The following is a 16,955-nucleotide window of genomic DNA, read 5'->3' on the forward strand; positions in this document are numbered from 1 at the left end:
AGAAACAATGCACCTCTTGCTACATGGGGGTAACCAAAATATGAGACATCTTCCAACATTACACTGTGAAGTTCTATAGCCAAAATGTACAACAGCAAACAGAAATGTACTCATCTGACGGGCAGACCTCCCCCAAGGCTAAACTAAAAAAAGTACCGTATTTTTCGGACTATAAGTCGCAATTTTTTTCATAGTTTGGCCGGCGGGGGTGCGACTTATACTCAGGAGCGACTTATGTGTGAAATTATTAACACATTATTGTAACATATCAAATAATATTATTTAGCTCATTCACGTAAGAGACTAGACGTATAAGATTTCATCGGATTTTGCGATTAGGAGTGACAGATTGTTTGGTAAACGTATAGCATGTTCTATACGTTATAGTTATTTGAATGACTCTTACCATAATATGTTACCTTAACATACCAGGCACGTTCTCAGTTGGTTATTTATGCGTCATATAACGTACACTTATTCAGCCTGTTGTTCACTATTCTTTATTTATCTTAAATTGCCTTTCAAATGTCTATTCTTGGTGTTGGGTTTTATCAAATAAATTTCCCCAAAAAATGCGACTTATACTCCAGTGCGACTTATATATGTTTTTTTCCTTCTTTATTATGCATTTTCGGCCGTTGCGAATTATACTCCGGAGCGACCTATAGTCCGAAAAATGATCATAATTTACCGTAATTTCCGGACTATAAGCCGCTACTTTTTCCCCTCGTTCTGGTCCCTGCGGCTTATACAAGGGTGCGGCTTATTTACGGCCTGTTCTTCTCCGACACCGACGAAGAGGATTTCGGTGGTTTTAGTACGCAGGAGGAAGACGATGACACAATGATTAAAGACTGACTTTTCATATACCGGTAGGCTGGTTATTTTGATAACGTACAGGTGAGCACTTTGTATTACTTTGCACCGTTGTATTATTTGTACTCTGCACGAATGCTGTTCGCCATGTCAAAGATGTGAAAGTTTGATTGAATGATTGAAAGATTTATTGTTAATAAATGGGACGCTTTGCGTTCCCAAACAGTCATCTCTGTCCCGACAATCCCCTCCGTGGTAGCAGGAACCCCTATATACTACGGTAATTACACATCAAAACCCTGCGGCTTATAGTCGGGTGCGGCTTATATATGGAGCAATCTGTATGTTCCCCTAAATTTAGCTGGTGCGGCTTATAGTCAGGTGCGGCTTATAGTCCGGAAATTACGGTAATTAAAAATGAATGGGTTTTTGCCCGTTATATGCTAATCGTCTTCAAAGTTTAATGAAGCATAGTTACTCTATGTAGTTTTAGGTCACAAACAATAAACCAAACAGTGTCATGCCTGTAACCAAAGATGTGCTGATTTAAATAATGTATAATATTATACACTTAAAACTACCTGGTGATAAATCTAACAAGAGTAAAAAAAACAACAACTAAGAAGCAGCTGCACGCTAAAGTTGATACCATCTGGTAAAAATGCCCCTTAATCCCCACAGCTGCTGGACAACCTGCTGAACTGGCAAACGTGTGTTGGAATTCCAGTGTTATCCAATGTGATTCCAGAACCAAGCAAGTGCTCCAAAAACCAAACCACAATTCTGTGTCCTTTTCATTGCTTTTCATTCAACACTGTCGTGCGCTAGCGTGCAATTGTGTACTCCTATAAAACCTCACAACTTGTTGACAACTGGTTGAGCTCCAACATCTCCATCACACCCAAACCCATAACAAGCTCTTTTCTTCCTGCTCCATTTTCAGCACCCAACTACATTAGTTAGACCTGCTGAACCATGCATCTTGTTGGGGTCAGCCATCGGACAGTCGCTCAGCCAGAAAACTATTTGTTGGGCGGCCGGCCATATGGCCACAAGACTTGTTGCACCAGCCACACACAAACACATGCAGTCTTAGAAGGTGTGTATTTAAGGTGTTTCAATCGAGAAGTTCAGTCAGTGGATATTGAAAAGGGTCAGCTTTGTGAATGTGTACAATGTGTATATTAAAGGCCTACTGAAGCCCACTACTACCGACCACGCAGTCTGATAGTTTATATATCAATGATGAAATCTTAACATTGCAACACATGCCAATACGTTAGACGTTAGATTAGTAAAGTGCAATTTTAAATTTCCCGCGAAATATCCTGCTGAAAACGTCTCGGTATGATGACGTTTGCGCGTGACATTTTGGGACACCATTGTGGCCAGCAATTAGGTCGTCTGTTTTCATCGCAAAATTCCACAGTATTCTGGACATCTGTGTTGGTGAATCTTTTGCAATTTGTTTAATGAACAATGGAGATAGCAAAGAAGAAAGCTGTAGGTGGGAAGCGGTGTATTAGCGGATGGCTGCAGCAACACAAACACGTAGCGGCTACGTCGTAGCCGGTGTTTCATTGTTTACATTCCCGAACGATGACAGTCAAGCTTTACCATTGGCCTGTGGAGAACTGGGACAACAGAGACTCTTACCAGGAGGACTTTGAGTTGGATACGCATGCTTGTGGAGATGGGACAACAGAGACTCTAACCAGGAGGACTTTGAGTTGGATACGCGGTACCGTGAGTACGCAGCTGCGGCTTCCAAACATATGATCGCTTGCCCGTACGTGCGTGCCGCTATGTGCATGTCACGTACGTAACTTTGGGGAAATATATGTGCTGTATGAACATTGTATATTAAATATAAGCCTGGTTGTGTTGTGGCTAATAGAGTATATACAGTATATGTCTTGTGTTTATTTATTGTTTTAGTCATTGTTGTTTTAGTCATTGTTTTTAGGTGAACGGTTATTTGGGCTGTGGGATTGAGTGTGTTGTGCGGGTGTTTGATTTGTATTGGCGGGTTGTATGGACGGGAGGGGGGAGGTGTTTGTTATGCGGGATTAATTTGTGGCATGTTAAATATAAGCCTGGTTGTGTTGTGGCTAATAGAGTATATATATGTCTTGTGTTTATTTACTGTTTTAGTCATTCCCAGCTGAATATCAGGTCCCACCCGCCTCTCACAGCATCTTCCCTATCTGAATTGCTTCCACTGCCCTCTAGTCCTTCACTCTCACTTTCCTCATCCACAAATCTTTCATCCTCGCTCAAATTAAAGGGGAAATTGTCGCTTTCTCGGTCCGAATCGCTCTCGCTGCTTGTTGCCATGATTGTAAACAATGTGTAGATGTGAGGAGCTCCACAACCTGTGACGTCACGCTACTTCCGGTACAGGCAAGGCTTTTTTATCAGCGACCAAAAGTTGCGAACTTTATGTTCTCTACTAAATCCTTTCAGCAAAAATATGGCAATATCGCGAAATGATCAAGTATGACACATAGAATGGACCTGCTATCCCCGTTTAAATAAGAAAATCTCATTTCAGTAGGCCTTTAATTACATTACAGTACAACCATGTGTTATGTATGCATGTTTTTTGTCAATGCTGTGAGAGTAAACTGTAACCTGACTCTCGCCAGATCCTTGTAGTTTGGTGAGCTCCACACAATGATCTGGGACTTCTCAATAGGAGATGTATTTCAGAAGGCGAGGCCTTGTAAAAAAAATCATTGGATGTGATTGGATAAACCACTTGTCCATTATCTTGAAAAACGAGCTACTTCAACCACTCAAATCGAAATCAACCCGTTACGTGGGAAATCCAAAACAGAACAGCCGACATATTGGATAAAGACAGAGCGAAAAGTTAATAAATGCCTTCAAAACCGTTCTCTGTTCATCTTTTAAAGAATTCATATTCGATAAATTCGACAAAACAGTTGCAATAGCAGAATCAATGTCAGCATACGACTCCTCGCTGCGTGCCGCCATTGTTGTTTGAATCAAACAGTCGCTTCGGCGCTACGTCACATCTATGAAATCCTGCCCGGCGATCCTGTTTGGTTCATTATTTTTTGCTATCTTGAAGGAGTTTGCATTGCCTTCGAGCCCAGATCCTTGTGTGGAGCTCAGCAAACTACAAGGATCTGGCGAGAGTCAGGTTAAGTAAACTGCTCTCACTCAGACATTTTTTTCTTGAGGTGGGTCTTCCTCGGGGTCAAACAATGGCCCATCAATGTTCCAATCAAATAGTACAGCTACAGTAGCAGTTTGTTGTACTTCTTCTTTACAAGCATTTCCTTCAATTGTACTAAAACCACACTCCATGAAGTTGGCATGAGGAATTGATTAGGGTTAGGATCTCCCACTTTGACCCTTCTCATTATGATCCGACTCACTGTGCGAGGAGTCAATGCTTGGCCAAGTGAATGCTGTCACTTTGCCAAAGATTCCAGCTGTTTAGATTCAGGCTCTGGAGTGAAACTGTGCTTCCCCTAACCTTGGAGACAAAACTGTGAGTCAGAGGATTACAAATTATAGTCAGCGCTAAATCAGATCTAGCAAGCACATAATGGCGATGCCTTGACACAAAACTGTGAACAACATTTCTGTATACTTGGACTAGAGTTTAATAAACTCTGATTTGATAAATGTTGACATATGCAACAGAGTTTGCCCAAAATGAGAATTAAGTTCTATTTATTTGACACATGAGGCACAAAGGACCAACTTTAAATCCAAAGTCATGCTTTTAAAATCACAGCATCATGCATACCTAAAACAACAGATGATCATTTAAGTTTGCAGTTGTTTGCCTTCCAATAGGAAGGAAACCAAATTAAACTTGGAGGTTTCACATGTTTTAATTAAAGCTTAACTTTTACCACCCTTGACTGTGGCTGTTTCAAACCTAAAACCCCGCAAATGAAAACATGAGCTTTTTAATAGCTTTGGTCCTTCAAATGTTGACTTCCTGTCACTTGTCTGACAATTGCTGGTAAACACTACACAAATTCCTCACCTTGTTAATAGTGCAAGCCTCTGCAAAGTGCAGCCTGTGGGTGAAGATGCAAGCGTAGACGTTTTGTTCCAGACGCTGTACAAACTACATGGATGAGGGGGGAGAGATGTGGGGACAGATTGGGAATTAGAATCATGTCAGCAAACAGCGCACCTGTGCCAACATGTCCAACAAATGCTTGATATGAAAAATAATCTGACTTTAGCTAAATACACACTGTTTTTCCTCCCTCCTTAATGAGATTTGCTGAGTCTGTCTCGCTGACACACACTCACACATAAATAACTTTTGTCCGAGGTGACAGTTAAGTCATTCAGCAGCCACCCTGTTTCACAATACTGTTGAGCACATTCCAACTAATTAAAGAGGAATGTGATGTCAACCAAAACTCTCCAGAGTCAAAAACTACAGCATTACAAAATAACTCAAGGGGCCGAACTGTTTCTTCACTGATTCCACCGAGCCTACGGTCTGGTTAAGATGACGAAAGTAAATGTTTATTACATGTCCAGTGGGTACTAAAACAACCGTTCCGTACCGCATAACATTTTGGCAACCTCACAAAAGTGAATGGAAGCTTTAGATTCAGATGCCATCTTTTCATTGGTTGAAAGAGATCTGTCACTTCAGTGTGACAACAGGAATGGAATGTGAAGAACACAAAACAGACCTATTGTCAACAAATGTTGCTCTTTTGTTTTTTTTTTGCACTTTAACTCAGGCCTTTCAAATGTTATTGTGCCTAGGTAACTGCAGGGCACTATCAACTAATTTGCATTTAAATGCAGTCACTTGCTGTGTCTTCTTTGAATCCCCTGGTTCACAATTCACATGCACATTGTGTTCAAGGTAAAGTGGGAACTGCACTTTTTTTTAAATGTTGCCTATCGTTCGCAATCATTATGCAAGACAAGAAAGCACTATTTTTTTTTTAGGATTCTAAAGATGACAAAAAACACTTGCAAAAAGTGGCTAATGAGAGTCACCATTGTAGCCTTCAAAACCCTCAAACAACTTCCAAACCCTCCATCAATGTTTTATATACACACTGCAAGTATATATATATATATATATATATATATATATATATATATATATATATATATATATATATATATATATATAATGTAGTAACAGATACGTTAATCGGGGACATCTCTGCGCTGCTGACCCGTCTCCGCTCGGATGGTTTCCTGTTGGCCCCGCTGTGGACTGGACTCTCGCTGATGTGTTGGATCCACTGTGGACTGGACTTTCACAATGTTATGTCAGACCCACTCGACATCCATTGCTTTCGGTCTCCCCTAGAGGGGGGGGGGGGTTATCCACATATGCGGTCCTCTCCAAGGTTTCTCATAGTCATTCACCGACGTCCCACTGGGGTGAGTTTTTCCTTGCCCGTATGTGGGCTCTGTACCGAGGATGTCGTTGTGGCTTGTACAGCCCTTTGAGACACTTGTGATTTAGGGCTATATAAATAAACATTGATTGATTGATTGATTGATTGATAATAAAAATATGTACTATGTGCAATATTTACCGTATTTTGGTTATTTTAAGCATTGCCGGAACTTCTTTTCTCAGCGTATTTATTTCCTTTTCCATAACAGCGTACTTCCGACTTACTGCAACAAATGTGTTTTTCTACATCCGGGAACAAACACGTGTGTGTTCTAATCATGGCAGACTTGGCATCAGACAATGAAGACGACTATTTTTGGACAAATGAGGATTCTAAGGCTGAAACGACGCGTCGACGTAGTCGACGTCATCGGTTACGTAAATACGTCGACGCCGTTTTTGTGCGTCGACGCGTCGCATAATGACGTCACACTACCGTCATGGCGAAGCGCAAAGCAGACGATCAAAGAAGACGATGCGAGCGGTGCGAGCGAGGGGGGAAAAGCATGCCAAAAGTGGTCAAAAGTGTGGGAGTATTTCAATAAACGGCCTAATAATGTTGTTGTATGCACACTGTGTCGAGCGGAAATGGCCTATCATAGCAGCACAACGGCTATGAACGAACATTTGAAAGAAAACCATCAACTAGTCAATCGTCCGCACGAGCATACGTTGTCATCATTACACAAAAACATGAATGTGTCATTTGTATCTGCTAGGGGTGTAACGGTACGTGTTTTGTATTGAACCGTTTCGGTACGGGGCTTTCGGTTCGGTACGGGGGTGTACCGAACGAGTTTCTAAGCTAAAGTCTTAGCAAGCTGCTTTGCTCCGTCTGCCTCTGTCTCAGCACGCAGCATTGTCCCACCCACACAACCATCTGATTGGTACACACGCAGCATTGTCCCACCCACACAACCATCTGATTGGTACACACGCAGCATTGTCCCACCCACACAACCATCTGATTGGTACACACGCAGCATTGTCCCACCCACACAACCATCTGATTGGTACACACGAAGCATTATCAGCCAATCAGCAGTGCGTATTCAGAGCGCATGTAGTCAGCGCTTCAGCGTGGAGCAGATAGGTGTTTAGCAGGTGAGCATCAGGCAGCGGACTCTCCCCAAATGATAATAAACACCTCCCAGTCAACTACTAGTAACATCACTATGAGCCCGTTGACCTTCTAGAAACTTAAACTGCAGCTCAGCTCACTCGCAATCCTGGCTTGAGGTGAAGGCTAATTAGCTCTCAGTTCCAGCCACATCGACCCCTTCTGAGCGCCTATTTTCAGCTGCTGGGAATATTGTAAATAAGAAAAGAACCAAAGCATGTAGACATGCTAACCTTTCTTCATTACAACTGTTAGACACTCACTGGAATGAGTAGAATTGGTTATTGTGTACTGTGTTGGACTGGATGTTTATTTTGCACATTTTAAAAGCAATACTTAATGTTTACAGTGCTCCAGAATATTTAGATTGGCACTTTTTTGTATTGGATGTTTATCTTTATTTTTGCACATTTTAGCAAATAAGCAATACTTTCACTTTTGTTGAAATGTTTACACTGTTGTTACAGAATATTTCGTTTTGCACTTTTTTGTATTGGATGTTTATCTTTATTTTTGCACATTTTAAAGCAAAATAAGCAATACTTTTACTTTTGAAATGCTTATACTATTGCAGAATATTAAGATTTGCACTGGATGTTGACTCTTATATTTGCACATTAAAAAGCAAATAAGCTACTTTTAATTTTGTTAAATTTTAAAAGTTTTAAATGTTTACATTGTTACAGAATATTTAGTCATGTTGTTGTCAATGTTGACTGGGTGGCCATACTTCTTTTTTTTTGTAAATAAAAGCCATGCCTTTTGAAAAAACGGGCCTACATTTATTTTTTCATCTTCATTTTGAATAAAAAAATAATCGGTAAAAGGAAAAATAATCTATAGATTAATCGAAAAAAATAATCTATAGATTAACCGATTAATCGAAAAAATAATCGATAGAAAAATAATCGTTAGCTGCAGCCTTAGAGGATTCACAACCTTATCTTTTTGAACCTGAATGCACGGAGGATGAACCACTGGTTATAGAAGCGAGCACGAAGAGAGGTTGAAACGTTGGAGCAGATGGAAGCAGAGAGTGACGTGGGTGTGACTTTATGATATAAATGTGGAACTTTGAGCCAAGCTACGCCAACGGAAATGGGTTGCTTACCCAAAATCGACAGGAAAAAAACGTCCCCAGCCAGCTGGACCATTGAAAAAATCACTATAATATTGATCATGATACATACAGCATATCATGTTTGTTATTACAACTACAGTACATAGACTGTGGAGCTAGCTGTGTACAGACAATACATAAAATATGGGTTCATACGTCACAGATACTGTAAAATGTTTGTTCAGTACAGATTGGTGTTCTATTGCATTGTGTTGAGCATTACAAACCCAAAAGCCATTCAGCTGTTGACGCAGTAGCTAACTTACCTCTTTCCGAAGCTAACTTACGACTAATGCCGTAGCATGCCGTCGCAAGGCGATGTGTTACTACGCTAAAAAAAAGAGTTCCTCTGTGTTCGCTCTTACAATAACAATGTCGCTGCAGCTTGGTCATTATGCAGGTTACGGAACATAAATGAAGTTGGTGTCTTTTGAACGCATTTTCAAAGTCCATCCATCCATTTTCTACCGCTTATTCCCTTCGGGGTCGCGGGGGGCGCTGGAGCCTATCTCAGCTACAATCGGGCGGAAGGCGGGGTACACCCTGGACAAGTCGCCATCTCATCACAGGGCCAACACAGATAGACAGACAACATTCACACTCACATTCACACACTAGGGCCAATTTTAGTGTTGCCAATCAGCCTATCCCCAGGTGCATGTTTTTGGAGGTGGGAGGAAGCCGGAGTACTCGGAGGGAACCCACGCAGTCACGGGGAGAACATGCAAACTCCACACAGAAAGATCCAGAGGCCGGGATTGAACTCACGACTACTCAGGGCCTTCGTATTGTGAGGCAGACGCACTAACCCCTCTTCCACCGTGCTGCCCGCATTTTCAAAGTGATCTAGAGAAAAATGTTATAAACCCAGTAGCTGCATTGCTAGCCACTTAGAACAAGCCGATTAATACAAATTAGACTGCAGTAAAAAAACTAAAAAAACATTTGTCTTCCTGTCTCTCATAATGATTGTGAACGATAGGCAAAATTCCCAAAAAAGTGCAATTCCCCTTTAAGTAATTTGATATTACTATACTTTGATAAGAAGGGTGGAAAGGGTCCCAAAACACACTACTCCTATTTTCAGTAGCTTTTGTATAAAAAAGTCAAAGTTAATGTGCCAATGATTGTCACACACACACTAGGTGTGGTGAAATTATCCTCTGCATTTGACCCATTTCCACAGGAGAGCAGTGAGCAGCAGCGGTAGCCGCGCCCGGGAAACATTTGGTGATTTATACCCCCAATTCCAACCCTTGATGCTGAGTGCCAAACAAGGAGGTAATGAGTCCCATTTTTGTAGTCTTTAGTATGACTCAGCTGGAGTTTGAACTCAGGACCTACCGATCTCAGGGCGGACACTCTAACCACAAGGCCACTGAACAGGTCTCAGGTCAGGTAGGCGCTGGTCTCAGTAGTACTGTACATTCACTCACCTATTCTAGAGGTACACATGCATCTGAGGATTTAATGACCAACAGATAATTGCCACGTCTGCGTTTACAATGACAGAAAACAAAAGGTCCTGAAAAGCTAAAACAAACAAAAACAAATGGTGAGAAAGAAGATAAATGAGTGTCTCCTGTATTTATTTCAGAGACCAATTTTATCCGATAGGAGATTGAGAGCAGCAAGAAAATGAACCAGTGGAGATTGTGGAGTAACATTGTAGTGTCTAGAGATAAAGTGCTGCAACAAGAAAAACTAGTGTTGAATTGAGTGTTAAATGTAAATCCTTAGTGTTTATCCTAAAATACCATGATGCAAGATACCAAATCTGCTTCACCAATGAGCCACCAGCAATGTTTTGTGTATGAAATTGTATTAGTTGAGCATACTTGGAACTAGGGATGGGTAACAAAACCCAATGTGAACATCAGTAACCAGAACCCTAATAAGTAAATACCGGTGCCTCTTTTAAGAGCTAAATGGATGCAGACTCAGCCACCTGAAACAAGTGCTTAAAGTTAAGATTGTGCAAATAACATCTTGTAAGTGATGTAGCATCACGACACAGAGTCTGACACTCTTTTTAAAAATTATTGCCAACCTCAACAAGCCAAGAGCAATCCTCAAGTCCACCACCGCAAAAGCAACACCACTCGTCCTTAATGCACTAATCACTGTTATGGTGAGCAAGGTGCATTCATAAACCCCGGGATTCTGATAATTAAATAACACCAAAAGTTATTGTTATGCACAGTTCCTGTGTTCTGTCATGCTGTGGGTTTTGCTCCAATAATTATGACAATTTGCTCGGGAATTGTATTTCATATTATTGAATTATTGAAAGTTATAATTTTATAATTACAATTTTCTTCAACTTGCATGTCACAAATTTAAGTGAAAATAAAGCTTTTTTTTAAGTTAGTTTTCAATTTTTCAAGCAAGTCTTACAGCATCATATAAAAACCCGCACTGTTTCGGTACACTGGTTCAGTCTGTTACGATCAATACGAATATCTCAACTCATTATCACTATGTGTTGAATCAACGATAAGACATTTTATTTGGTATATTATAAAACAGATTAAAAAAAAGTTTACATTTATCCTAAAAGTCCATCCCTACATGTTCTGTACATCTTATCCAGTTCAGGTGTGCAGGGAGCTGGTGCTTTATCCAATCACACCTTCAACTGGCTGACAGTCAATCACGGGATTTTATCGAGACGAGCAAACATTCACACAAACAGTGGAAATTGAACTGAACACATGGTGGATGTACAGCCAAGTGAACCACTACACTATCAGTGAAGTTGCATTAATTAGATTGTCTTCATTGGCATAGGACACACTGACTGTCGCATTGGTATTATACCCCAATAATAATAACTAACCAACCTGCCTACATATCCTGCGGTAGAAACAAAATCCAGAACAGGGTTTAGCCTTTTAAACCGTACAGTGGCGAGCTAGCAGAATGGTATCAACAAGAACCATGAAGCTGACATCCATCTGTGTCTCACATCAGGCTTCCATTTTGCAAAGCTTTACAATTAATACATCTCATTGTTAGTAGGTGGATATCTTGACAAACTCCTGTCCCTTATTCAGCCTACAATATGTAGAGAAGTGAGCACTGGGCAACACTTACCCTGCACAACAGTGGAAGAGAGTCCAACCATAGTTCCAGCACACAGAGGGGTTCATTCATGTATACCAAGCAGATAGTGTGAGATATGTTCAACAGTCAAGGCCTGCTTGGTATCTGGCTTGCAATTGGAGGTGAGCTCCAGCCTGCCTGCTGCTGAAATCACAATCCCACCTCTCCCTTCCTCCCCTCTGATCTGTTATCACTGCCTCCCTCCCACTCTCCCCACCTCTCTTTTCTTTTGGGGAGGCAGGGGGATTGTAGGGTTGTGTGCCCTTATTAGATCCCTGTCTGCACTAATCCAGTGGGGGTTGTATAGCACCTGGGAAACGGCTTCTTCCAATCATCTGACAAACTTTTTTTTCTTTTTAAAAAAAAAAAATAGTTAGCTTTAATCTTTACCAATATTTTCTTGAGACAGTTATGAACTTAAAGCGGCTATGATTAATCTGCATTTTAAAAAGTAACCCACAATGTACTTTGGAGAATTGTTTGATAAAGATGTAATGAAGTGGCCATTTCCAGGTTATAGGGGGTGTTTTTATTTGAAAAGGTGAGGTGAGGAAAATGAGTAGATTGGAAGGAATAGGCAAGTTGAGACTTTTCAAAAAGTTACACGTGGGTAACTTGTTCCCCCCTCAGGCATACTCAAGGACTCCGACATGATCAAACATGCCTTCACTAACACCAGCACTAACACTAAACTCATAAACCCCCAAGCACACACAGACAACAATACATAACCTTAATGGTCCACTTTTGCAGGACAACACATCTCTAGTGGCATTTTGCTTGAGCTATGTTTTGGCAAAACTGTTAGGAACTCGCATGGCTGCAGTTTTAGTGACCCCTAGATGCAAGAACCAGCAGAACGGAGAGCAGGTAAGATGAGTTTTCATTTACTAAAAACAGAAAGTGAAGCGGTCGTGCATAACAGGTCCAAACATAGATCAATCTTCGAGCACTGAGGAGTGCTCGAGACAGGCATAAATGGAGCATCCACACCGGCTGCCAATCATCAGCAGGTGAGGGAAGAACCACAGTGCTCAGCGGGACAAACAGGAAATGGAAACAAAATAAGAGCACTGATGGGAAGTAAATAAAAATACAAAACAAGGAAACAAACAAAAATGTAGAGACAGATCGTCACAAAAACAACTAAAATTGCGTATACCATCTGCTAAAATGGGATTATTGACCTAAAATTCAAATTTTTTTAATAGTGGGTTTTTCCATAAAAATTGTGAAGTAACATCGGCTACACAAGGACTCCACACGAGGGAGCTGCTTTCGATGGGTATTTTGTTCAAGGATGCTCAGTAGTGGTGGGTTGCAGATATCGATGGGTTGTGAACAACGACAGAACGCCGGCAGCAATTATGGAGCCCCAGACCATAATATCCATCCATCCATTTTCTACCGCTTATTCCCCTTGGCGTCGCGGGGGGCGCTGGAGCCTATCTCAGCTACAATCGGGCGGAAGGCGGGGTACACCCTGGACAAGTCGCCACCTCATCGCAGGACCATAATATTACCAACACTATGCTTGACTGTAGGCAAGACACAATTATCATGGGACTTACTGTGTTTCCAGCTATTTAGGAAATATTGGCTGTCTAAGAGTCATTATCAGTGGATAGTAAATCCATACTTATATACAGGCTGTAAATACATATGTTTCATTTCTATACTATAGTACTGTGCCTTGATAAGATACACTTTCATAAAAACTGTTGCTGAAAGGTGTGGGTTATTTTCTATTTTTTGTGAGACACTATAGCTTCCCCCATACATTGGTTTTATTCTTTTATAACGTTCTGCTCTCAACACCTCTGACCGAGGCTGGTTTTTCTTTTGGAATAAATGCAGAGTAATATGCAGAGTAAAACATTTGCTCACTGAACTGAGGTTTAGTAAAGGTTGTTGATGTCTTGTATAATGTTATGCAAGCTCAAGTATTTTAAGGTTCCACCATGCACCCACCAGCCACGTAAATTTACACCTGCATATTATAATGTGATCCACTCCAACACAGGTGGTCCTGGCTAGATGTATGCCCTGGTCAAACCCCACCGTTTCTCATCTTTTTCTGTTGTTCTTTTTCCAAACTTGGCACCTGATGGCTTCTTTGGTACCGTATTTCCTTGAATTGCCGCCGGGAATATAGTATTCGCGTGCCTAGAATTACAGCCGGGTCAAACTCGTTTCGCAAAATAATTAGCGCATGCTTTGCACTTCCGCCGGGTCAAACTCGTTTCGCAAATAATTAGCATATGCCTAGAATTACCGCCGGGTCAAACTTGTCACGTCACGAGAAACACTTCCCCTGTCATCATTTTCAAAATGAAGGAAGCTGATTTCAGTAATTTGAAATCGCATAAAGCGAAGAAAAATATCAATATTGTGTTATTATATACCGGTAATTGCAATTCTTATTATTAATAATGTTAGTTTGTAGTGGTGGAGAGCTGACTTTTTGTTGTTGGAGTTGCGTCTTTCAAAGCGCTTTATTTTGAAAAACCGGTATGCCTCGTTTCACTGCCGGGTCAAACTCATCACGTCACGAGTGACACTTCACCTTTGAAGGCATCATTTTCCAAAATGGAGGCTAATTTCAATAATTTAAAATAGCATAAAGGGAAGAAGATACGGAGCTATTCAGTAGGATTTAAGGTCCAAGCTATTGAATATACTAAAAATAACAGTAAGCAGCTACCGTATGTTTTATTAATATACCGTAGCTGCATGTGTCAAATATGAGTCAGTAAATGACTCCCGCCTCCTGGTGGTAGAGGGCGTTAGTGATCCTTCTTGCGACTACCGGTACTGCAGAAGACCGGTGCTGCAGAAGAAGACAACATGGATATTCCCCGTGTCTCCACCAGCTCCCAGGCTGGCCCCGACCTTCGCCCCTCGGCCAGCAGTGCCGACCTCTACAGCGCCGACCTCTGCACCTCGTCCAGCAGCGCCGACCTCTGCACCTCGGCCGGCAGCGCCGACCTCTGCAGCACCGACCTCTGCACCTCGTCCAGCAGCGCCGACCTCTGCACCTCGGCCGGCAGCGCCGGCTTCAGCACCTCAGCCAGTTCTTCAGCTGCCCTCCTCGTCTCCGGCTATGATGACGTCTGCCGCTTCCACGCCGCCGATGACGTCATCCTCTTCGCCGACGTCTCATCCTCATTTCCGGCGAGACTCACCATGGCGACACTCGCGTCCGCCTTACCGACGGCCAAGATGGTGGTCGTTCCTAGGTCGCCCGCCTCGCCTGCCTCGCCGGCCTCAGCACCGTTCTATTCGCCGCCGCCACCAGACTCGTCCCCGGTGGATTCGGGGACACTTGGGCCGGCGACCCACCACCAGTTCTCCCCTCCACCCTCCCTTGTGTCGTGAGTATGTTGTTCGTTTGTCTGTCTTGGGACATCTGGAATCTGTCCATAGGGGGGGGATACTGTTATGGCTCAGACCCCTGCCTGCCATGCGCACCTTGGGACACGCCCACGGCCGCGCAAACCCAGGGACGCGCCGCGCGCGTCTCCGCCCTGCAGCAGCCGCCAGCTGCAAACACTCACCGGTTATCTGCGCACCTGTTACTGATGAGGGTGTGCCGGATAAAGGCAGGGTGGACCCAAGGATCGGCGCGGGAACTTAGTTTTCTCATGGTGTACCGTAAGCGTCAAGCTTTATGCTCTCTCGTCTTGTTTCCCTCTCCGTGGCTTATTTGTCCCTTGTTTCTCCCGTGTCCCCCGCAGAATTCCCTCCGTCGCCTTGGAAGTGAGCTGTACGCCTCACTTCTCTGGACCCCTCTGGATTCTGACTGCATTCCTTGATCCTCGACCCCCCACTTTGGACTCGGACTTCTTGACGACCCTCTCAGCCCCACGGACCCCCGCTTGTATCCCGGATCACCTGTCTGCCCCCTGGACTTCCTCGTATCTCGTTCAACACTTGGTAACACACATTCCAGTTAAATACTACACATAGTCTTACGCCATACACACTCTTGTATTCTAGTTCACACTCCATTTCCTTAGTTTAGTTGTATTGTTTAGTATTATTATATATATATATATATATATATTGTCCATATATATATAATAAATATTTGTATATACTGCCCCCTGGTGTATGTTTGCCGTCACCTCCCCTTAGTAAACACAACACAACAAGCAGCAACAAGGAGGCGATCGTTTGCTTGCACTTTTAACATGGAGGATTACATATCTAAAATAAGACAGTTTTCTAAACTGGACTTTCAATCAAAGCAGGAGGTAATAATTAAAGGAATATCTCCTTCGAGACAGAGAGACTTTTAAAACTGAAGAAAGATAAACAATGCTTTTGATCAGAAGCAGCTGCGCATGGACTCATTTAAAAGTAAAGATAAGATCATAATTACGTTTTTTTTTTTAAATGTGCTTTTCATGATAAGGTAAGCGCCGGAGTGAGAAGAAGTTTTAAAATAATTAGCGCATGCTTGCCTATCCCACATGCTTTTGGTAAGCGCAGGAGTGAGAAGAGGTTTTAAATTAATTAGCGCCTGTCATGTCTGTTCATGTTTTTGTTTTGGTCATGCGTCATGTCTGTTCATGTTTTTGTTTTGGTCATGCGTCATGTCTGTTCATGTTTTTGTTTTAGCCATGTGTTTGTTTTTTGGACTCTTTTTAGTTCCTGGTTGCACTTCCTTGTTTGGTTTGGTTTCCATGGTCACCTATTAGTTTTCACCTGTCTTGTCACGCACCTGTTTTCACTGATCACGTCACTATTTAAATCTGTCTGTTTCTGTTGTTCGTCCTGGCATCCTCACACACTCACACTCCTGCCACTCTGTTCACCCTCATGATCCATGCTGCTCTTTTTTATGCCCCTCTTCTCATGTCAAGTAAGTTTTGTTATTGTTCATAGTTTTTTGCCTTTGTGCTATAGTGTTTTATTTTCATAGCCACGTTTTGTACTTCCGCCTTTGTGCGCGCTTTTTGTTAATCCCCCTTTGAGTTGAAATATTAAACATGTCCTCACCTGCACGCCACGTATGGTCCAATTCATTTGCACCACTGGAGAACCAACCACGCCATAGACCGAGTCTTGACAGCGCCCCGGCGGCTATTCAAGGAAATACGTAGCCGCTACGTGTTTGTGTTGCTGCAGCCGGCCGCTAATACACCGCTTCCCACCTACAGCTTTCTTCTTTGCTATCTCCATTGTTCATTAAACAAATTGCAAAAGATTCACCAACACAGATGTCCAGAATACTGTGGAATTTTGCGATGAAAACAGGTGACTTAATAGCTGGCCGCAATGGTGTCCCAAAATGTCCGCTACAATCCGTGACGTCACGCGCAAACGTCATCATATCGAGACGTTTTCATCAGGATATT

The 16,955-nt window shown here is 42.3% G+C and overlaps 1 protein-coding gene across 6 annotated transcripts in view; it reads right to left on the minus strand.

The window, feature by feature from the left end:
• The window catches only part of LOC133648984 (actin filament-associated protein 1-like 1), a 77,112-nt gene that overhangs the window by 30,366 nt on the left and 29,791 nt on the right, over positions 1-16,955 (minus strand). For 2 of the 6 annotated variants that reach the window (XM_062045619.1, XM_062045622.1), the window contains exon 3: positions 4,847-4,930. The exons of 2 other annotated variants lie outside the window; for them this stretch is intronic. Coding sequence is in view for 1 of the 4 variants with exons in the window: in XM_062045617.1 (XP_061901601.1) it covers positions 11,584-11,614 (31 nt within the window). In the remaining 3 variants the exon portion in view is untranslated. Of the gene's footprint in view, positions 1-4,846; positions 4,931-11,583; positions 11,764-16,955 lie in introns of those variants that run through there. 2 more of the 6 variants (XM_062045620.1, XM_062045617.1) reach the window with 2 other exon arrangements.

This window comes from Entelurus aequoreus, linkage group LG04, assembly GCF_033978785.1.
Source record: "Entelurus aequoreus isolate RoL-2023_Sb linkage group LG04, RoL_Eaeq_v1.1, whole genome shotgun sequence".
Taxonomy (NCBI): domain Eukaryota; kingdom Metazoa; phylum Chordata; class Actinopteri; order Syngnathiformes; family Syngnathidae; genus Entelurus; species Entelurus aequoreus.